The 23,745-nt window shown below is 51.5% G+C and overlaps 1 protein-coding gene across 1 annotated transcript in view; it reads right to left on the bottom strand.

Annotated features, from left to right (window-relative positions):
* Positions 1 to 17,285: 17,285 nt before the first annotated feature.
* The window catches only part of LOC119849046 (vasoactive intestinal polypeptide receptor 1-like), a 72,667-nt gene continuing 66,207 nt past the window's right edge, over positions 17,286 to 23,745 (bottom strand). The window contains exons 11-13 of the mRNA XM_038385652.2: positions 22,169 to 22,298; positions 20,061 to 20,102; positions 17,286 to 19,463 (exon numbers count right to left, since the gene is read on the bottom strand). Coding sequence (XP_038241580.1) covers positions 19,371 to 19,463; positions 20,061 to 20,102; positions 22,169 to 22,298 — 265 coding nt within the window. The 3' untranslated portion in view covers positions 17,286 to 19,370. The remainder of the gene's footprint in view (positions 19,464 to 20,060; positions 20,103 to 22,168; positions 22,299 to 23,745) is intronic.

Below are 23,745 nucleotides of genomic sequence, written 5' to 3'. Positions count from 1 at the left end.
TTTCTTTTCCATGGGGCTCCCTCCAAGTCTGAGCTCTAAAGATTTGCCTGAGTTAAAACCTCAATTTCTGTGCTGCAGCTCAAGCACCTTCCTCACTAGTGCCAGACCCCTGCCCGGGTCACTGAATGGCAAGTCACAGGGACAGGGTGAACTACCCTCCCGCACCCCAAAACTGAAGGGCTCCCTTTGGGCTGCTCCTCCATGTGCAGAGCCAACTTCTCTCTGGGCAGCAATCGGGTGACTCCCCCTGTGCCTCAGGGTCTCCTCTGGGCCGCTCACTACTGCGGCCCCACACAAGAGGTGGGAAGCTGGGGGATGTAGGTGTGGAGTGCCCTCTATTAAACTGCCTGCCTCCACGTCAAACCGACAGCAGAGAGATCTAGGGCTGACCGGGAGAGCAGCCTGGGGGGGGTTAGTCGGGTAGAGGACGGAGGTGGGGGCGTCTATTTTGCTGCTAGTCAGGGTTGGGTTACGCTCTCAGAGTTGCTGGCTGTTTGGTTTGGCAGGCCCATTTCTGAGTGCCGCTATTAGATACCGGCTCAAGATTATTTCTGGACTGCGCTTTGAGCTGGGCTTTCAGACAGCTTTCAGTTTTCTTGCTTGTTTCTATAGAAACATAGAATCACAGAAATGTCGGGCTGGAAGGGACCTCAGAAGGTCAGCGAGTCCAACCCCTGCGCTGAGGCAGGGCCAAGTAAATTTAGACCATCCCGGACCCGTGTTTGTCCAACCTGTTCTTAAACACTCCAGGAGTGGGGATTGCACAGTCTCCCTTGGAAGTCTGTTCCAGAACTTAACTACCCTGAGAGTCACAAAGTTTCTCCTAATATCTAAATCTTCCTTGCAGCAAATTAGGCCCATTACTCCTTGTCCTACCTTCAGAGGCGATGCAGAACAATTGATCAATGTCATCTTCGTAACAACCCTTAACTGAGGAGTGTTCTCAGGTCCCCCTTTTGTTATCTTTTCTCAAGACTAAACATGCCCAGTTGTTTTAATATTTCCTCATAGGGCAGGTTTTCTAAACTGATGAAGTAGGTTATAGCCCACCAAAGCTTATGTCCAAATAAATGTGTTAGTCTCTAAGGTGCCACAAGGACTCCTCATTGTTTTTGCTGATACAGATTAACACAGCTACCCCTCCAAAATCTTTAACATTTCTGTTGCTCTTCTCTGGACTCTCTCCAATTTGTCCACATCTTTCCTAAAGTGTGGCACCCAGCACTGGATGCAGTATCCAGCAGAGGCCTCACCAGGGCTGAGTAAAGCAGAACAATTAGCTCCTGTGTCTTACATACAACATTCCTGTTAATAAACCCCAGAATTATATTAGCCTTTTTTGCAACTGCATCACACTGTTGACTCATATTTACTCTGTGATCCACTATAACCCCCAGATCCTTTTCAAAGGTACAACCACTTAGCCAGTTATTCCCCAGTTTGTAGTTGTGCATCTGATGTTTCCTTCCTAAGTGGAGTACTTTGCACTTCTCTTTATTGAATTTCATCTTCTTGATTTCACACCCATTCTCCATTGTATCACAGTCATCCTGAATTCTAATCCTGTCCTCCAAAGTGCTTGCAACCCTTTCCTTTTATAAGCATACTCTCCACTCCATTGTCCAAGTTATTAATGAAAATATTGAGCAGCACTGGACCCAGAACTGACCATTGTGGGACTTCACTAGATACGCCCTCCCAGTTTGACAGCAAACCACTGATAACTACTCTTTGAGTATGGTCTTTCAACCAGTTGTGCACCCACCTTATAGAAATTTCATCTAGACCACATCTCCCTGGTTTGCTTATGAGAATGTCATGTGGGATGGTGTCAAAAGCCTGACTAAAATCAAGGTATATCACGTCCAACACTTTATTCAGGTTTGATGGCTTCGTACCAACCAGCAGATGAAGAGACACCCTCTACTCCATCCAAATGGCCACCAAGCTGCAATTGATCTAGGACAATTTTTGCCCCCCAGCTGTTGGGATGGAGAGAGCCAGCCCCATTGTTCTTTGCAGGAGCGTGCTTTTGGGGGAGGTTCCTGAAGGTTCTCTAACAATTTTGCCCCAAGCCAGGAAGCTCCAGAGATGAAATTCTGAGGGCCCATGAAAGCATCCACCTCAAGGTGCACAGTAGAGCTCAGCATGTTGAGCCTACCCCCGGGCACCAGAACAGCACCTACAGACACCTCCACACACCTTCCCTGCCTCCTGAATCCTGGGTTACACTCAGGTACCTTTTCATTGTTCTGGCATTGGTGTAATTCCAGACCAAGCCTTGAGGGCATCTCAGCCTCCCTGACCTCATTAGCTCTTGTCACCAGCTCTCCAGATAGTGGCCACAGTTCTTTGTTTTGCAGCAGTAATGGTTCGTGTCTCTGGTTGGTTTTCATCCCAGTTGGGATCGGATCAGCTCAGACCAAGGTCATGTCTATACTACAAAATGAAGTCAACCTAACTTACACCGGCATGCCGCTGCTGCAGTAATTACAACAATTATGCGTGTCTACACTTTTCTTCTCGTGTCAGCAGTGTGGGTCCTCACCAGGAGTCATTTTATCAATTGCACTAACAGCGTGGTCCATTGTGGGAAGGCTCATGGAAGCCAATAAGTCGACATAAGCAAGGCAGTGACTAAACTAACACTGTGTTGGCCTAACTACATCGATTGTGACTCTACACCACCCATGGAGGTGGAGTTATTAAGTTGGTGTTGCAGGGCAGTTATGTTGGTAGGATTGAAATCTAAATGTACACTTCCATAGTTAGGATGGCATAAGTGGCTGTGGATTGAAGGGGGAAGTCGTAATTCCATCAGCCTTTTGTTTCCCAGGCATCAGTTGCCTCTTTGCAGTGCTAATATTGCCCGGGGATCCAGCCCCTTCCATCCGCACGGTCCCCAAGTGCTTTGCAAACTTCATAGGCAGAAACCACTCCACCCGGAAATGCAGCCACCTTTAGGTGACCCAGTGGCCTGGCAACACTCTGAGAAAGCACCGAGTGCCACACCAAGCTGAAACTGCAGGAGGGAGGTGGAGGATGGTGTGCAATCACAAACCGCAATGGGCTACGGCCCGCAGCCAGGGGCGCTGGAACAGGGGAGACCAGGGGGCCTGGCCCGTCCGCTTTTTGCCACAGGATCCTGCTCCCTTCCCCTTCTCTTCCCCCCAAGATCCACCCTCCAACCAGGCCAGCAGCTGGTGGAGCCCGGCCAGGGAGCCTGGGCAGTTGCGAGGAGCTGTGTGGACCCTTCACCTGCCCAGGGTGCGGAGGGCCCATAAGCAGCTCCCAGCCCATGTCCCAGCCTCCCCCACCCCCCAGGGCTCCCCACAGCTGTCTGTACGGCTCTTACCATAGCTGGGCTGCGGCTCCAAGGTGCTGCCCCCCGGCTGGAGCCGCGTCAGGGTAAGAGCCACACAGGCAGCTATGGGGAGCGTGGGTCCCTTCACCTGCCCTGGATGGGAGATCCTGGGGACAGGGACACTGGCCGGGGGTGCTTTCACCCCCCCCCACTCCAGGTGGGGCATGCAGGCTCCCCAGCTCTGCTCTGGCTTCCAGCTTGGCCATGAGTGGGGCCTCTGGGGGAAGAGGAGGGGCCTCAGGGAAAGGGCATGGTCTTTGGGAAAGGGGTGGGGCCTAGGAGAAAGAGAAGGGGTGGGGCGGGGCACCAGGGGTAGGGGGCCTGCCCTCCCACTTTTGGGAAGGCTCCGCCGCCCCTACTTGCAGTGCCCTGCTTTTGCTAGTACACTCCCGGGATCTCCAGTGACCCGGGTTCAATGCTCCTGTCAGGAAGTGCTCATCAATTAATCTCCCATCACTTAAGGGGAGCCTGAATCCCTCCACCTGGCCACTCTCTCCACCTAATTTTCAATGAGGCACCACAGACCCACCCTGAAAAATGCTCTGCACACTGCCCTAAAGGCTGGGAAGCCACTGGCCAACTTGAGATTGGAGCCTATGCCCACAGCACCCTCTCCATCCACTGCACAGGGCATCGGCACCCCACATTGCCCCCATTTGTCTTCCAAATATTGCCCATGCAGCAGGCTGCCCCAGGCCCTGGCTAGACAACACATTGCTCCATGGCTGACCTAAGCTCAGCATCTGCCCAGCCCGCTAACCCCCCCACACTCTTACCAATGGGCTCGAGGCCCACTCTGTATTAGCTAGCTCAGAACGGTGAGGGCAGGCAGGATCTTCCTACAACAAATCACATGCTGTTCTGAGCTGCTCCTGCTGCAGTGCAACCCCTGGCATAAGGCAGAGCAGCCCCCTTGGTTGCTCTAACATACCGCAGCTGCCCCACATGGGCTGCAGTATAGCTTAGAACTGCCAGGGCACGGCATGCTCCAGTCTCTCTTCCTTGCACCCCTATTCACACCTCGTATCCTCAGCCACATCCGCAGCACATCCCTTCCCCAGGGCTACCGGGCAGGGAACAGCATAAAAGCTGCTGCTCCTGCTTGGGAAATCCCCCCAGAGGCTGGTCCATGCCCTGCACAGTCCCAATGGGCCACCTGAGGCATCCAGTCCCAGATCCACACAAGTATTAAGGTGCCTAACTCCTACTGGTTTCACTGCACCCTCTCCCCGGTCACAGTATACATCAGAGATGGAGAAGATGATCCAGTTCATTCTCTGGGCACCAGTGCAGGGTTGTCCCCTCCAGGGATTTCTCCAGCCAGGTTTTAAACATCTTGTACACTGAGGGTCTGATCTATTCCTGAACTGACTCTGTCTCCATCAGGATCAGGCCAGGGCACAGACAAGACTGCACTTCGTTCATGCATTTAGTGTATTTATTTGCAGACCTTTTTCTGGTCCTCAGCCCCACCGGGTGGGAGTTAAAACAACTGCTATTGGGAGAATTGACCGCGAGGCCACAACTGAAGTTAAAGGCTGGCTTCCAAAGGAAAGTGGAGAAAGGTCTTATAGAACAGGGCAACGGCTCGAGGGATGCAGCAGGTTCCTGGCCCCTTGCATACACAGCAGGTACATGGTCCATTTTGTATAAAGCCGGTGCATCACCACTTGCATACACAGTAGGTGCATGGCCTCTTCTGCATAAAACAGGTGTCCAGCCCTTTGCATGCACATCAGGCGTTGGGCCTCTTATGTATACAACAGATGCATCAAACCTTGCACCTGAGGTGGATTCATAGCCCCCTGCATATACAGTATGTGCATTACTGCTTGTGTAGTTAGTAGCTGCATGGCCCCTTGTGTATGCAGCAGGCACGTGAAAATTGTCATCAAGTGTGAGTGAGTCCTATGCAGAATCTATCCAATCTGTGGTTTGTTCCCAGTCCCCCTCCCTTCTGGGTTTCCCTCTTTCATCCCCTTCCTTCTTGCCTTTCTCAGTCATCCTCTCTCCTTTTCCCCCTCCCTGCTCCAGTTCTTCATTTCCCTTCTCCCCATCTCCTAATTCTTCCGCTCTTTAACCTCCATCCTCTCCATGTTATCCCTGCACCAGGACCACTGTTCCCTCTAAACTGTGTGCATGTGCACGTGCGCACAGATCCTAAACCCCCGCACACGGCAAAACACCACACGCACAAAAATTTGCACAGAAGCACAACAATTTGCAATGAAGAAATTTTTTGCACACGCGGCCTATCAAAAATTAGAGGGAACATTGGCCAGGACCCATGGCCCAGGGAGGGACCAGTTGCCTGTGTACACACCACACAGTGCAATCTCAGGGAATCTTTCGCTGGGAAATAGGAGAGGATTCGCAATGGCTTCAAATGGCGTCTTCTCCTTGCACGTCACCTTATAGCATTTCGCAACAGTGCAGAAATTGTTCCCTCCTCGCTACCTTCCCCACAAGGGGCTCTTTGCACTTTCCCACGGGGCCCAACTTCAGCACAGAAGAGGGCCAAGGGACCTCTTCCACAAAAGGAGATGCAGCAAATGCTCCCTACCCAGGGCAGCCTGAAGACCTTTCATGCAACCTCCGGCTTAGCCCGGCCAAAGTTTATATTTAGAACCTTAGGAGGAGAAGCCAGGAGCCAGGGGATTTCTGACTTTAAAGCTGTGTTTTGAGCTATGTGCTTCAGCAGAAAGAAGATGGAAAAGAAGTGTAATATCTGCCCCCACCCGCAGTCTCCCCTGCCAGTAATACAGTTCGTTCATTGGAACAGCCAATTTGCAGTCACTAGAGTCTGTGTCCTACTGGGACAACTGGGATTGATTAGTCCACGTAACTCTGTATTTCCTTTCTGTTTATTACCACTCTCCATGGGGACTTTCTCCCCTTTTCCTAACATGACTGACCAAGTCTGGAGTGAGGGTCACCTGATGTCAGGAAAAGCACAACCGAGCGGTCTTTCTTCAGACACTGTCGGCTCCTTACGAGACCCCGGGGACGTTGCAGTGCTAAGTTAACAAGAGCAGGGTAGCGAGAGCACTCAGGCTGCGCTGTCATTTAGGCAAAGCACAGGGAGAGTGGGGGCTTGTTAGTTTGTACCAAACACCGATCTGTGCTACTCTAGGGAGAAAAAGCTCCGAGACACTGACCGGCTGCCTGGCAGCAACCCAGGTCATAATCAGATACTTACTTTTTGATGGAAAAAGCAGTGTCCCAAGGAAAGAACTTTTAGGGTCAGATTTTCACTCTCCTTCGACTCCGAGAGTGTGAGTGGCTTTGGCTCAGCTGGTGCTTGCTGGCAGGACAGCTGCTGCTGCTGTCAGATGGTCACGAGTGAAACCTGAGGACCTGAGGGGTTCTTCAGGTAGCATCGGTCTCTCTCGGCTTCAGCATTCGTCCTCTGTGCAGCCAATCAAGTGGGAGGCAGTTCCTCTGGCTCTGCAGCCCCATCGCAGGGTGCTGGACAGCGGGGACAGGCTCCCTGGGACACACACACAAGGGGGACCCCTTAGCCCAAACAGCTCCTGAGTGATCCATGGTGAGCAGAGTTGGGAGCAGCTCACTAATTGTGTCCCCAGCGAAAGGCTGATCCAGCCAGGCAGCTCCTGGGTTCAGGGCAGAACAAGGGGCAGGATCTGCTGGCCGGCGAGGTCGCTTCAGACTCGAGCTGGGCAGCAGCTGGTTTTTTGGTGCAGGAGCCGCCAAACCATCGAAAATAATCCGGTTCCATCTGTGCCACAATGACATTTTCTTTTCATTTTTTCAGTTAAACAAAACAACAAAATTCACTTCAGCCCAAACCAAAAGGTTTCTTCTGAGTTTGAGTTTGATACTGTCTTCTTTTTAAAAATAAAATAAAATGGAAGTCAAATTTTGAAGTGAAGGGTAGTTTCAAATCAAAGACAAAAAATGTTTCATTTTGATTGTTTCTTCTTTCTTTTTTGGGGGGCAAAAAATGAATGTGGCATAAACTATTGCAAACTATTACAGTTGACCTAAATGTGTGCTTTTCAGGGGGAGAAAGTTTTTTTTTCCCAAAAAGGGTTGCCCTGTTGCCCTCCTGACTGAGTCTGGCACATCAGGGATCCCACAAATTGCTACCAAACAGGAGTGGGGCAAACCAAGGCCATCACACTCCAGCTGTTCTAACGTGAAGAGAAATGACATGCAAACAGACAGGGCAGTAAGACAAGACAACTGTTAGGTAGGGGTGTTCTGAAACCACTGCCCTTTATGCCAACCAATACTGTCTCATTGCCTCCTTGTCCTGCCCCAATTGTACACTCCAATTGTCAGCTCTTTGGGGCAGGAACCAACTTTTTGTTGTGTGTTTGGACAGCACCTGGCACAATGGGGGGCTGGACCATGGGTTCCTAGCTGCTACCTGTATAGAAATAATACATACTAATAGCTGGAGGGTCAGGCTGTAGATTGAGAATATACCAGCTCTGCTCGGATCCAGGTCTAGCACTGAATGGCTCCCAGGGGCCAATTCTCCTCTCATTGCTCCTGAAAGAAACTGTCTGTTCTCAAGGGCAGTCATGCCGCAGCACCCAGCCCAGGAAACCAGGAAAGCACCAGCATCCTGGCCCAGAACAAACTCAGGTCCTATGTTGCAAGCCTCATAAATGGATGTGCCTCAGTAAGTGCCCCCGGAAGCAATGAAAACCCTACAGGGGAAGGGGAAGGCACCGAGAGCATACTATAGAATAAAGAGGCTGCTCATAATCCCAAGCTCTCATATAGAACTTGTCATCAGTTGATCTCAAAGCACTTTACTGAGGAGGTGAGTCTCATTACCTCCTGTTGCTAGGACTCAAACATGGTTCTCAGTTGTCATCAGTTCTCAGTTATCATCAAGTTCTCAATAATCTGGTTCCAGCTGTGCCACAACCCCCCTGAACAAGAGCTCAAGCAGCCCACCCCTCCCCCACCATAGGATAAAATCCTCTGAAGAACAAGTCACAAACCATGCCAGTCTGGATGGCTACAGGTCCCCAAGCAGAACCGTGGGCTGGGCAATTAACCCTCCAGGGTTAAGTGTGCAAAGCAAGGGCAGAGCCTCGGAGTGCAAATGGAGAGGGATGGTCAGTGTATCCAATCTAGGGAGACAGAAACCCAGAGATGCTCTTGACTCTCCTGACCAAGGGAGAAAGACACTGCCTCAGAATTGCAGAAATCATCAAAAGCCTCAAATTAAAACTGGACGTAAGCCCAGGGGAGGGACTAGGAAGACGGCAATGCCAGTCAAATGGCAAATGGGTGAGACAACCCCGCACATTGGAAGGAAACTCCACCCCAGGCACCTGCTTGCGGATGTATCCACCTGGTATGGAGGTGCATAAATCCAGAAGGGAGCACTGTGACCCCCAGTCCGATCTCCTGTATAACACAGGCGGCTGAACACCCCCAAAGTGACTCCTGTTTGAATTGGAGCAGATCTTTTCAAAATTTGATCTAAAACTTGCCAGTGCGGCTCCAGCTTCCTACCCTTGTTTTCCCTACAGAGACACTCATGTAGCTTGTTGGGGCAAAACTGATTTTGCCGCACACCAGAAAGAAAAAGAATACAAAGCTGAGCATCTCATCCACGTATCCCAGCTTTTCAAAGACACAAACCACCTTCTCTTATCTGTAGTTAGGACAGGTGGCACCAGGCAGCACTGTTACACAGCTTTCTGCATATTCTTCTTCACATGTGAGCAAATGTTCAGTCTTGGGAAGACATGCTGTGTTACTGTTAGCTTTGTTACATGAGGTTTGGGTATAGAGAGCTGTGGGAGCAGCCCTCTGCCTTGGTCTCTCACAAAGTCAATTCTTGGTGCAGAGTGGCTCTCTGGGACCTAAGCACTGGTGCTGAGCTGAGTTCCACCAAGTGGGTATTGCCTGTGTGCTGTTTGTGATTGCCTCCATCCCAGGACTGGGATATCCATGTTCTGTTCATTCGCTTTGTGGCACCTGGCATTGGCCACTCTCAGAAGGCAGGATACTGAGCTAGATGGACCATTGGTCTGACCCAGTATGACTGTTCCTATGTTCTAATTTTTTGCTAGAAATTTTAAAAATCAGGACTGTTTAGAGAGGCCTGGGTAGTAGTCCCTGATCTTCCTGACTCAGAGGAATCTGGAATGAAACACTGTGGTTTGAATCAAGCTGGGCTAGGACCCGAACATGGTTCTCCCACAGTCCAGTGAGCTATCTCCAGACTGTGGACACACAGACTCCTCAAGCTCAGGGGTTGAGCTGAAAAGTAACATTCGGACACAATTTGGTTGTCACAGAAAGTTTGGGGCTTGTTCCACAGCAAACCAAAAACAAATGTCAGAACCTCAAAAGTTGCTGTGAAGTGGGACTGTGACTCACTAGGCAGCTCTACTCACCAGTGCCCGGCTCCTCCTCATGCTTTCCACCAAGAGGTGCAGGCCACTAGCATGCGCTAGATTGGAGAGAGGCCCATGCCACGACAGAACAAGCTCAGCACCGCACAGGCTAAAATGTGAATGGGGAATATTGGGTCCCTCCTTCCCTCATGGCCTGCTTGCTTTCCTCCCCAAGAGCACAGGGTTTCTCCATGGTCCTCACTGGGGGCTCAGGATAGCTCTGCGTAGACCAAGGCTACTTTGGCTGGACTGGCCAATCTGAACCAGAGCAAAGGAAGCCACATGGATCTCACCTTTCAGTCTTTGAAGCGGTTTCCACTTCCCCACGGCACTTCCCCTGGCTTTAGATTAGGGGCTGTGCCGAGCCCAGGTTTGATCCTTGCTGCACATGCGCATATGTTACAGGCCTATGCAATCTGAGAGCAGGGTAGTGCTACTGTAACACTGACAGACCCCAATCATTGGGATCAAACCTGGGTCCTCTGGAGCTTAGTGCATGTGCCTCTACCGTATGAGCCTAAAGCCAACCGGCTGTTAGCTAAGGCTGTAGAACAGACTCATTAATCTCTCTCTCGCTAAGTGGTCTTGGCACCACTAGGTGGGACACAACACCACACCCAGAAGGTGTGTGGGTTATAGTACCAATTGCAGCTTTGTGACTGGTCTGGTGACAACTCCTGTGATTCAGATCAGGATAGGAATACACAGCTTCCTAAGGCAAAGCAAGTTATTTAGTACCGCCCCCAAGGTCCCTTGGCACACGGCGAGCTCCACCTTAGCTCTGCACTCCCCTCCCCTCTGCCAGGCAGAGAATATTCCCATTGCAAAGGCCTGCATGGATCTCCTGAAAAATGAAGGGCTAAATTCTACTCTCAGTACAATGAGCAGGGATCCAGCTATATGGCTCCCATCCTTGTCAGTGGGAAAGGCCCCGAGAACACAGAACTAGAAAACCTTCCCTGGATACCCTGGGGTGTCTAACTCTAACAGGATGCAGAGGGGACAGCAGGGCTCTCACTCAGGAGAAGCACAAACACTAGGTCACCCGGATCTTCCCGCAGCACAGATGAGGTTCTTGTGGGATGGCTGCTCCCAGCGCTGCCTGGCCTCCAGGTGTCTATCTAGCTGCCCATGGAGCTGACTGCCTGTGGGGGTGAGGGCTGGCTCCAGGACTTGACTGGGATCCTGACTAGCTGCTGGCGAGAGCTGCTGTGAGTACGCTGCCCAACCAGCCACAACGAGAGCAGCCAGTGGAGGATGCAGCAGGCCCAGGCTACAGGCTGTGAATGCACCTGATAGGGGCTTCCCCAGGTACCTCAGTGTAACAAGTTGACTTGCCCTTCCCTGAGCCTGGGGCCAGCCTGGCCTAATTGCTGAAGAGGCACACCTGAGAGGGGTCAGGTGCTTCCCCTACAAACAGCAACAGGGGACCCCAGAGGAGGTGGGGGATTGAGAGGGGTCAGAGCCGTGCCGTGCCGTGCCGTGCCGTGCCAAGCCAAGCCAAGCCAAGCCAAGCCAAGCAAGCAAGCACGCACGCACCAGCAGAGAAACCTGTAAGGGGGCTATAAGACTCACTCCAGGTAGGAAAGACCTTGCAGTGCTCTGATCAGAGGGTAACTGGTTCTATTGTGCCCAGGGAATTGCAGGTTTATTTTGAGTTTAGTTTCTGTCAATAAACCCAGACCCCAAGAAGGGGCCTTGGGAACAGCTGCTGAAAAGGCTGCATGAAGATTATTTAAGAAGCTCCTTGAGGGGGAAACTGAGGCAGGTGGGCTATAGTGTGACCCCAAACCCTGAGATGGTGTACAGGAAACAGCCAGCCTGGTGACACTCAGCCATAATGAGGAGGGGAAAATGGCCAAAGGGAGGTGGCCCTCAGGCCAATGGAAAATCCTGCCATGCTGTCTCAGCTGCAACCAGCCTCTCAAGGACTTTCATGGACTTCCCAGTGAACTGGGCTGCCTGGCAGCCATGCCCCCAGTGAGAGGGAACCAGGCGTGTCTGGGAGAAAGCAAGAGACCTTCTCCCTGGTCTGCCACAGGGAAGCCATGGGCGAAGGCGAAGTGGAGAATCTGCCCCAGAACACTTGGCTCCAGTCATTGCCAGTGGTCATCCTGCTGTGGCCCATCGGAGAAGAATGTCTCCACCCCGGAGCAGCAAAGCACAGAGTGCACACAGCACGGTTGCAGCAGTCCCTGGTACATGGAGTGGTCCGTGTGTCTTTCCTCGTTACATCATGCAGCTGGCTCAGAGCATACTAATGTGGCTTGTTGGGTCTCATTGTGGGGTGAGAGTACCTGAGGGTGCCCATGAGCTCTGGCTGAATCCTCCCATCTTGGCCCTGCTCTTCTACAGAAGGTCCTGACTCAACAGCTACCCAGTCAATTCAGTCAAGGCAGAGGGAGTCAATGCAGGCGTGGCCAGTCCCTGTTGTTCACCCCACATCAGACACCAGCTCTCTGTGCCTATTGCTGGCTCTTATGGCCTAGCAAGCCAGCTCCTAGCATGGCCCTGCGGCCCATCAGCAATGGTGCATATGCATCACTCTGATCCATTAGAGTAGTCATGTACACTCCAGGCAATTCTTCACCCCCAGGCCTGAGCACCATACGGCAAGGAGGGCTCACATCCCCACCAAGGCAGGTGGGGGTGCAGCCGAGGGACAGAGGGTGGTGGTGCAGAGAGGGAGAAGATAGGTCCCAAATACCCCTCAGAGGAGAACAGCCGTCTTTCCCTTCCCATCTCCCAAGAGCAGTGAACCTTGTTTGCTCGCCTACCTCTCCCAATGGCAGGCCCTATCTTGTCTCTCAGAGCAGCACACACTCCTCTCTGGAGCACCAGTCATTCACATTATAGCTGCATTGACCGAGGTGTTGAATTAAGAAAATTCCAGGGCGACAGATTTCAGGCTGTCTCCCCAAAACTGTGCCTTGCAGCTTACAGCTGGTCTGTACCATCTTTCCAAAAAGAAAAGGAATACTTGTGGCACCTTAGAGACTAACACATTTATTTGAGCATAAGCTTTCGTGAGCTACAGCTCACTTCATCGGATGCATTCAAATCTCACGATGCAATCTCACAAAAGCTTATGCTCAAATAAATGTGTTGGTCTCTAAGGTGCCACAAGTACTCCTTTTCTTTTTGTAAATACAGACTAACATGGCTGTTACTCTGAAATCTGCCTTCCCAAAGAATCCCTGGAAGAGACTGGCCCTTATATATAGTGGAGATGCAAAGTTCTTTGTCCTTTCCAAAGGCACCCTGTGCTACTGGTGTCTGGCCTCCCATTAGCCCCTGCCTGGGTATGTCTGGACTTGCTTCTTTCACCCTACCTCACCCTTCTGGGAGCCTCCTTGCTGCAAAGAAATCCACAGCTTTGACCTCACCCCGACCTTAGAATTGCCTGGCTTTCTAACCGTTATTTTGTTGATAATGCTTGTGGAAGGCTTTTTCCCTGTATACTTAGACTGTGGAACTCCCTGCCATAGGGTGACAAAAACATCACATGAGCCAAAGTGGGACTGGACATTTATATGGATCACAAGAATAGCCAGAAGGCAACGATTAATGCTAACAAGGAGCATTGGAAAGGAGGAAAAACGTTGTGGTTCAGGCTTTAAATCAGTGTCTTACTATTAGGGACCAAGACGAGACTTATTCTGGGGGGGAGATCATCCCACATTGGCTACTGCAGGTTTCCTGCTTTGTCCTTGCAGCAGCTGGTGCTGGCCACTTCAGAGACAGGGCACTGGACTGACTGGACCTTGGCGTTCCCGCCTATTCCCAGCCTTAACTTTGCCTTACCAACCTGCTTGGTCTAGAACTAGGAATGAAGGCCTAGCTGGGTTCCCTGAGTACACATGTCCTGCAGAGAATATCAGCTGCACCACAGGAACATTAATGAGCCCTGGTGAAGGGTCTAGCGAAGGCCATTCGGAAGAGACCCCTTCTTTGTGCTCCAAATGCTGCCATAGTCCTGCACGCGTTGCTGTGAGCCAGGCTAGGACCCAGGGAAAGGAGGCTATGCTCAATGACGCTAGCCCTGCTGGATCCCACGGACACAGCGGGCAGGATCATCCCATGCCAGGATCTGGGATCGAGGAGTTTGCACGACTCTCCCCCACTCCCGTGTCATTGCTCGTCGCGTGACAGACTCTTAGCAGCTGGGCGCACACAGCACCAGGCCCAATGAGTGCCCTGCATAGGCTCCATAGCGGGACGTCTGGGCACGCAGAACAGACTTGCTGGCTCCCTGTGTCCCAGCTGTGAGCTTCACGGGGCAGCTGGATGCTGAAATGGCTTGTGGCACATCACCAGTCAGCAGCAGGTGACTGGGGATGGGAGCAAACAAGGGGGAGGGGCGGAAGAAGCACCAGGGAAAGCACTGGACTTTTCTGGCTCAGATAAAAGCTGGCCTGTGAGCAGGACCTTTGGCTTATCCCCCATCCCAGTCTGTTCATTAACCCCCTAGCAGCCAGGTCTCTGGGGTGACAAGTGCGGAAACCCTGGCTCCCCAAGCTCTCCCTCTATTCCAGGTGGGCCCAGGTGCCAGGCGCTGCTGAGAGCAGCACAGCCTCCCCCACCTTCCTCCACGAGTGCTCTCAAGTCCCCAGAAGAAACACTCATTGACTGCTCATGACAGCAAGGAGAGGGCAGCAGCCAGCGCTACTGGGGGTCGGACAGGACTTTCCACTTCAGCTGAGCCTGTCTCCAATGCCCGCTGCTCTGGGGGCTGCTGCTCATTCCACAGCCCATGCTGCTGTATCCAGTGTCAGCACTGGCTGGACTGCTACAGGCTCACAGTGCCACCCGCAGGCTCTCAGCAAAGCCCTGCGCCGCTCCCCGCACTAAAGACGCAGCCCAAGCAGTTGAAGGGCCTTGTGTAGCCAGGAGGCTACAGCATATACTTCCCAATGAGGCAGCACCAGGAGGTGGCTCAGGTGCTTGTACCACCAAATCATCTAATGCTGATGCCTGAGCCTTGTCTGTACCAGGGCCTTGAACAATGCTACCATGGGAGCTGCCCCCGCAGGGAGAACAGCCCAGAAGCAGCCAGGCGTAGGCGAGAACTCAGGGAGTCAGGCCAGACTGGTCAGGGCAAAGAGCTCCACAGAAGATTAGCTGAGGCAGGACCATGGCCCAGGCTCCTTCCCATTCATCTGTGGATTGGGCCCAATGCACATCAAGGAGAGGCCGGGCCACCCAAAGTAACCTGCAGGGCCCTGGGGCCCCAACACTCTGTTGCTACAAGAACCTGGGCACCACTGGGAATAGAAGCACACAGCAGGCCAAGCAACACGGAGTAAGGGTCTGTCTGCACTGGAGCAGGAGGGGTGGATGTACTCACGCTAGCTCCACTGGTGCTAGTCCGTGAAAAGTAGCAGTGTTGCCATCCCAAGTACACTCCTTGGGTCTGCACCTGAGTGACTAGCCCATCCCACTGCTTGTGTCTGAAAATTACCCCCCTTGCTCCAGTGCACACATCCCATTAGGGGCTCCCACAAAGGATTCACCACCCACTTGCCTGTGTGTGTTGTGTCCTTCTTCTGTGCCCAGGCCACGGGGGCTAGGACTGTCCATAGCTCCTAGGAATGGCACTTAGCCGTTTAGCCAGACACATTAAGGCCAGAAGGGACTGTTAGGTCATCAAGTCTGAGTTCCTGTAAAGAGCACAGGCCAGAGACTTCCCCAATAGCTTCCTCATCAGCCCTTACCTTCCCTGTGAGCTGCAGAGTATCTCTAAGAATGACACCCCATCTTGACTTAAAGATGGCGAGAGATGGGGAATGCACCCCATCCTTGGGCAGGAGCTGCCGTGGGTTAGCTCAAGCTTCAGAGGGCTGTGATCTCAGTGTTGCAGAGCCTGGGGTTGGTCACATGCCAAGAGCATGAGAACAGTTGCTGCCAGGACCCTTTGCATCCTTGTGACGTGGTTCCATTGTCGGGGAAAGTACGTTGACACCTGCAGATGTCTGTGCAGTGTGGCGGAGTTAACGCTGCTGCGTGGAAGCCGACATTCCCGACACCCTGCCCCTAAATTCCCCAGCCTAGCACAGCACGGACGTAGGTCTTTGCATTGAAATCACTCCTATGTGCACAGATAATTACAGAAGGAGAAGAGCTTTTAGTCACCTGGGCTATGACCATGGTTACAGAGTGTGGCAGTATTGCCTAGTGGGGAGAGCAGTGGGCTGGAGTACAGAGACCTGGATTCTAATCCCAGCTCTGCACTGGCCTGCTGAGTGGCTAGATCTCTAGAGCTATTGATCTGTGCACAGGAGTGCGCTAATCTGTCTAGGGAGGCAATGTGGCCTAGTGTATAGCTCTTGGAGTCAGGACACCTGGGTCCTGTTCCTGGCTCTGTCATGGGCATGTTGGGTGACCTTGAGAAAGACACTTTCCCCTCTCTGTGCCTCAGTTTCCCTGGCTATAAACTTGGGATAATGAAACTGATATCCTCAGTAAAACACTTTGAGATCTACTGATGGAAAGCTGATTGATCAGGGCTGGCCTAGCCCCAGGCCTTTAAAGGGGCAGGCTATACCCTTACAAGGGGCCACAGGAGCTGGTTCTGATACTTTATCTATGTTAGATACCTACTTGCCCCTCTTCCATACCCCAACAAGACAGGACAGGGCTGTTATCCCCATTAAACAAATGTGAGGGGAGAGAGAGTGCATGTGTGTGTGTGGGGGGGGAGGATGCAATTCTCCAGCAGGCTGAGGACCCTTGGGAAGCTGTATGCACTGATTTTATCACAGGCTGGGCAGCAACAGGAAAAAAACCAGAGGAACTGAAAATCACTGGCCAGTGGCCACTTCACTGTGTCGCTCAAAGGCCAGACTTTGTTGTTGCTTTTGGCTCCCTCCAGGTCTGAGCTCTGAATGCCTGGGCTGTGGGGGCTCTTCTGAGTGGACCATAAAATTAAACAGTTTCATAACCCAGGAGAGAAGAAATCAGTAAACAGCTCAGGGATTAGGGAAGCCAGCGGAGTGGTCTCACAAAGGACAAGTCTTGCTGGACAAACATGACCGGGGCTTTGCAATGTTGTTGTAGCCGTGTTGGCCCCAGGATATTAGAGAGCCAAAGTGAGAGACAGTCAGAGCGTTGGTAGGTCAAGGGCTCTGGATTTCAGTGCAGCCCTTGACACAGGAAGTATCTGGGACATCTTTTCAGAATGCCCAGTAGTCCAGGTTATCTAAACAGGCATTTCTTTGGCACCCCTAGAGCAAGAGACAAGAGCGGCTGATGCTAGAGGCACACACCGTAACACAGTAATGTCTGAAGCAGCTTTATTACATCGGCATATAAAATGAGCTCAGAATAGGAACGACTGGCACAGTTTAACTCCTGCTTGATGCCCCTTGCAGCCAATGATTTTAGTTTATCATCCAGTTATTGGGAGATGTTATGATTAATTACCATGTTATTTGAGCATAAGCTTTCGTGAGCTACAGCTCACTTCATCGCATCCGATGAAGTGAGCTGTAGCTCACGAAAGCTTATGCTCTGATAAATTTGTTAGTCTCTAAGGTGCCACAAGTACTCCTTTTCTTTTTACATGACCGATAGAAATTGGGGTTCCGTCTGTTTCTACAGAACATCAGAACAATAAGGAAAAAGAGGGATGACACTTGCATGTCCATGTGCGGAACGTAAGTATAGGGAGAATCACATTATAAAAAAGGGGTGCCCAGAGCAGGAAAATTGAGCTTCCTATGGGCAAACTCCAGCAGGAAGCATCCCTGTACTGATGATCAGTCCATGAGAGACCCACCTGACCCTAATGCTGTCTAGGAGGATGCGAGTCTGGCTGCAGTTAGAACTGGTGCCTGGATAGATCTAGGCATTGTATATGCTGTGATACTCATAAGTGTGTTGGTAACGTTAATAAAATGGATACAAGATAATAGACCTTCTTGTGATTGTTTGTTACTTGCTTATGGCTTCATGTGTTCCTATAAGCTCTAGAGCTAAAACAGGCAGAGAAAGTTCTGCTGAACTGTAAAAACAACAAGAAGTCCTTGTTGCACCTTAGAGACTAACAAATTAGTCTCCAATTTGTTAGTCTGTTGAACTGTAGCCGCCAGAGCCAAGCCCTTGATGGTGTAATAGAACAGCACTAAAGTTACCTTTAAATAAAAATAAAGGCTACCTACACCCCAATGGTGTAGGAAGACTGGTGATGATGATGGCTTGACACAGGGTCAGATTTTCTGAGGCATTCAGCACCCAGTGTGCACCCAGCCTGTGGTGCTCAGCTCTGGGGAGAGACCAGATCAGTGTCTCACCAAATCCTGCTACAATGTGAAATTCACCCCGTGCACAGGACCTGTATGAAGCCAAGACATCATTAAAAGCCTAAAAGAGTGGGACTGAAGCAGGACCTCACCTTAATGCTGGCTTCTCGCACAGGAGCGAACCCTGTCCACTCTGATTCCACCTGCTGGGTGTGAGTATCCTGTCCTGTGGGCAAGGACAGGGCTAAAAGAACCAAAGCCAAAGGGGGAAGTATCAAATGAAGTGTTGGCCGGGGTAAGCAGCAAGGCACAGAGCTGGGAATGTGTGTTGTGCAAGGACTGGCCTCATCCAACATCTTCATTACTGGGCTGGGCAGAGGGAAAAAGCCACATGCTGACAAACTCTGCAGTTGGCACTAAGCCAGGAGGAGCTGTGAGCACCAAGGAGAGGAACAGGAATCACAGAAAATAAGATTCAGCTTGGAAACGTGCAAAGCCACCCGAGAAAAAGCATCTTGGGGGGAGGAGAAAAATCTGCCAGGTAACCAGGCTGAAATGCCCTGGGAGCGAATGTAAAGATCAAACGCACGATGGCAGCAAAAGAGAGGCCTTCAGGGCAGGTAGCACATCATGGTGCAGGAATACAATTGCCTTCTCTTTATGGCCTGGGCAGGCCATGCCAGGCGATGCCGACATCTGGCCCTGGGCAGGCCGTGCCAGGCGATGCTGACATCTGGCCCTGGGCAGCCCGTGCCAGGCGATGCCGACATCTGGCCCTGGGCAGGCTGTGCCAGGTGATGCTGCATCCCGTGCAGCTCAGGACCAGAAAGATGCAGAAAACCCCTAAGTATTTACAAGAAGGGCAACCCACCTGCTAAGGAGACTGGTGGATTGGATGTGTGTGGGGGACGTGAGTCACAACAGCTGAGAGCAGGGTGGGGGCCCATGGCAGAGAGGGAGAGGATTGAGTTAGAGCAGTTCATGACTTATAACTAGGAGGAAGGCAATGAATGGAGAATACAGCCTGAATCTCTGGAAACTTTTCCCAAGTGCAAAATCTTTGCCTGTGGGGTCATTTCTCCGAGGGAAGGGGAGGAAGGTCTGTTTCTTGGGACATTGAACACAAAGCTGGACAAACCCTGGAGAATAGAATGCAGAGTATGACCCTGCAATAATCTCTGGGGAGGGGCTAGAGTCGATCTACAAGGTCTTTTCCCTCAGTCCCCACCTCTGTATGTTTGGCCAAGGAAGCAGAAACAAACTAGGTGGCAAAGTGGAATGCAAGGCGCTGCCCTACTCCCCGCTGGGGCTGCTGCTGCAGGGCACGGAATAGCAGTCAGGCTTTGGAAAGCTGTTTATCACCAGCCTTTTCCCTTTTTAGGCTGTAAAGTCTTGGGTCACGAGGTTGAAGACGTTGCTCTCCATGGATGACTGCCATTTGCCCCAATTCCTCCGGATCTCAGCCTGCACCTGGAACAGCACAGCAGAGAATCACTTTGGAACAACGCTGGGAGAAGCTGGGCCTTCCCCACTTTGAGCTTCACTTCAACCCATAGGAAATGGAGGCCAGCACCCAGACCCCTCTCCCGAGGATTCATTCAGGTTTGGCAAAGGTTTTTGAGAGCCTCACAGGGAAGGGTCCACAGGGATGCAGGGGGCTCTCATACCTACAGGCCAATGAAAGGTGGCTTTTTACATCATCAGCTCAACTAATTTAGCCTCCCAGTGTCAGAAACCCCCTCCCCCAGCACTCAGAGAGCCCCCTTTAACAGCTACAGATGGCACCAGCTAGATGGGCTGGAGCCAAGGAGGGATGTGGTAATAAGGACACAATCCCTGTGCTAGACACTGCACTGGGGAGGTTAATTAGAAAAGGCTCCTTGTCTGCTAAAAGGAACCCTGAGACAATGCAGTGCGTGTGCACATCCTTGTATATATGTGTATATGTGTGTGCACTGCATGTATCTGTGTGCACATGCATGTGTTCACAAGTGAATTTGTGTGCACACATGCATGTGTTTGTGCATGCATGTGTGCACACGTGTGCATTGAAGGGAAATCACTCACCTCCCCATTCAGGAAGCAGTACAGCAGAGCCACCAGGAACCCCTGAAATACAATGGCAGGGGAAGAAGTTTCACAAAACATGTTGCTGCATTTCTCCACCCTCCTGGAAAGCCCAAGGGCTAGACTCCTCCCAGAGGAGTTGTCTCTGGCCCCATATGCCCAGCTCTGAAACCAGAGGGCAAATGAGCCCAGGACCTACCTCTGGGAGCCTTTCTGAGACCCTATCAGCTATGTCCATTATTTGAGAATATGGAGGTGGGCTTCTGATGATGGGCCCACCAGATCTGCCCTGGGACTTTGCCTCCTGCTGCGTTTGTTTGCCTGGAGGGATCTGCTTAGAATACGGCCATCGCCGAAGTGGATGAGGGGCTTCTAGGGCCTGCAGACAGGAATCTGGGAGAGAGTGTCCCTGAGGGATTCAAGAGGGCTGGGCTGGGAGGCAGGTCTTCCCATTTTATCCCAGAACAGAAGGCTGGCTGTGGACTTTGTCTGGTGGTCTCTGGGCCATGGGCCACAGTATAGGTGCATGCAGACTGCTTAATAGGGGTGGATCTCTCTCTTTGCGTTGGTCTTCCTGAATTATAATGACATCCTCCCTCTGCTTGATGCCAGGTTGGGGAGGTTCACCGGAAAAGGCTCCTGCTCTGCTAAGTGGAACTGGGAGCATTTGTGGAGTTTCAAAGTTGCCGGAAGAGAAGTTGAAGACTCAAATGTCCGAGGCTCAGAAGATTAGCACAGGTCTGAATCAGGGCACCAGAAAGCGAGGAGGCCAGAATCGGGCGGCACTTCGGAAAAGATGGGCATTAGGAGCCACAGCTAGACAAGGCCAGAGAGAAGCTCGGTGATCACATCTGGCATGGCCTGGTGTTCGTTCTTTTCTATCTTAGGTTTTCCTGTGGTACCCATCACGTCGCATCTAAGCAGTAGATGTCAAACTAACAGCCAGGGTGTGATTGGACAGGCGCAGTAGATCTCCTCCTCCTGATTTCAGCCATGGCAGGGAAGCATGAGCTGGCAGGTGTTTCTTGCAGCATCTTCCCAACTAAACTTTGATTTAGTCTAATGTCCTAGGGTAGCTCATTCCACAAATAAACCCCATGGACTGCCAGTGCCATGTCTCCAGCTCTTGGATGTGATGCTCTAAACTTGGTTAGCTGTGTTGGCCCGGAGGAATGCAGAGGTCTCAGAGTCCTGGATGCAGAGCTGGTTTCTGATGTAGCTGGGTCCTGACCCACAGAGGGCTTTGGAGATCAAGACCAAGACCTTCTGTGGTCACCAGAAGTGAAATGGAGACCAATGATGGGTGCAGGGTGCTGGGGTCCCATTGACCTCGGCCCAGATCCTCAAAGGTATGTAGGCTCTCAACTTCCATCTGAGCCACTTCTCATGTGCAACACAGGTAGCAGCTGAAGTGGGAAAGTCTCCTGTATCTTATTTTCCTGGGTATCCTCCATGCAGAGAGCGAGTCCTTGATGCTTGGGACAAAGAAGTCAGCAGAAGTGGGATGCAAATTTCACCTCTTAGCCTCCTAGCATTGCGGGTAACACAGTGTGGCCATTTTATTTATGCTATTACAAATACTCTGTGGATGTTTATCTAAAGAAGGTGGTTGCTGCTGTTGGGGCCTAGCTATTCATAGGAGTCACATGGAGTTTATCTGGCTGGTTTGCAGCCCTCACAGCAATGATACATTCTGTTCCTTGGTAAGATAGGGACTATGCCTGGGGATTCTGGGTAATTGCATCAGGGAAGGGAATCAGGGTAGTACTGAGCTGGTTACAATCACATCCTGGCTGTTAGTTTGACATGCAGTGAAAGGGTGATGCTCCGTTTGAGTTCATGGACAGTCAGACGTCTCCTTTGACTGTATTCCCCCCCCCCTTATTTTGTAGATGTTCTCTTTTGTAAAAAAAAGAAATAAGAGCCCATTTTCTCCCTCTGTCAGCCTGCGGTATCCCCCTCCCTGCCATGTTTTGATGTGTGGGCAGGGCACAGGGTGCAAGGGGCTGCACATGGGTGGCACAGGGAGAGAGAATCTGGGCCCAGGTTCACAGCTGTGGCTTCTGTTATTACTCCTCTCTGCGCCAGCTGCTCCCTCACTCTCATACCTGATAGGAACCAAGAACCAGTTCAAAATAGAGTCTTGCTTCAACGCCAATATGCTCCGGGAAGAGGGCGAACACCACGTAGTGAACCCCAAAGAGGGGGATGAGAAGCAGTGTGGATTTTGCCAGTCTCCTGGGAAGAATCAAAGTGACAGGTTCTGGTTATACAAGAAATCGCTGGGTTCGCACTGTTAGTGAATTAAATAGAGCTACTGGGAAAGTATTCAGAGTAGCAGCCATGTTAGTCTGTATTCGCAAAAAGAAAAGGAGTACTTGTGGCACCTTAGAGACTAACAAATTTATTTGAGCATAAGCTTTTGTGAGCTACAGCTCACTTCATCGAATGCATCGAATGTGTCACTTGGGGGGGGTCAGGAAAAGTGACCCACTAGTTGGAGCCATGTTGGTCCCAGGATATTAGAGAGAGACAAGGTGGGGGAGGTGATATCTTTTATTCCACCAACTTCAGTTGGCGAGAGAGACAAGCTTTCAAGCCAAAAGGAGCTCTTCTTCAGGTCTCGAAAAAGCCCTCCGAATGTCACAGATAAATACAAGGTGGAACAGATTGTTTAGCATAAGTAGTTAACACATTTCAAGGGCCCATTCAAGGTGAAGTGGCCTGTTAACACCTCTCCAGTCATAGGGGGAAAAGGAGAGAGAAAAAAATGAAATATTGAGGGGAGGTGGTGTTAGTGGGTTAGTGTTGTAATAAGCCATAAATCCAGTATCTCTATTTAGTCCACGATTTTTAGTGTCTAGCACAGTTATGAATTTTAGCTCCCACACTTGTCTTCTGAAGGTTGTGCAGGTCTCCTTTGAAGATTAGGCCTGAGAGGTCAAACACAAAGTGTTCGCTTTCTGTGAAGTGCTCACCCACACGTGAAAGGATGTTTTTGTCTATCATTTTCCTGTGCGAGTTTGTTTGAGAGCATAGTGATTGTCTGGTTTCACCACAGTGTTGTTGCTGGGACATTTAGTGCATTGGATGAGGTACACCACATGTGACAGGCATGTGTAGGACCCATGGATCTTGGAAGGTGTATTTGGGGGAGGACTTTGATCATCGTTGTAGCCATGGGCAGCAGGTTTGTATAATTTTTGGTGATGCCCAAGCAGAGCTGTCCCATCCATAGGACGGATTGGGGCACTGCCCCGGGCCCTGCGCTTTGGGGGGCCCCGCGCTTCAGTGGGACAGAGGGTCCAGGGTGGCCTGGGGTGCTAGCGGGGAGCCTGGTGCTGGCAGCAGCAAGCAACCTGGCCCCAGCATGCCCCGCTATGCCCCGCCTCTTCCCACACCACCCCCACTCCACCCCATCCTCCAAGCCCCAGCCCCTGAGCAATGCCGGGAGCTGGCAGGGTGGAGCGGAGTGGGCTGGGGCTGGGTCATCGCTGCTGCCAGTGCCAGGCCCCCTGCTAACCCCCCAGGCCGCCCTGGACCCTGTATCCCCGTGAAGCACAGGGCACCACCATGTTGCGTGACAGACACTTAACAAAATTACCGGACTTAGTTATGGACATTGGTGGGAGGTGGGGGGGGTATTATGTTATTCAATCATTCAACCCATAAAATAGCACACAAT

The sequence above is a fragment of the Dermochelys coriacea genome, chromosome 27 (assembly GCF_009764565.3).
Source record: "Dermochelys coriacea isolate rDerCor1 chromosome 27, rDerCor1.pri.v4, whole genome shotgun sequence".
Lineage (NCBI taxonomy): Eukaryota > Metazoa > Chordata > Testudines > Dermochelyidae > Dermochelys > Dermochelys coriacea.
The sequence above is the reverse complement of the archived record's forward strand: the minus strand, read 5'-3'. Positions and strand labels throughout refer to the sequence as shown.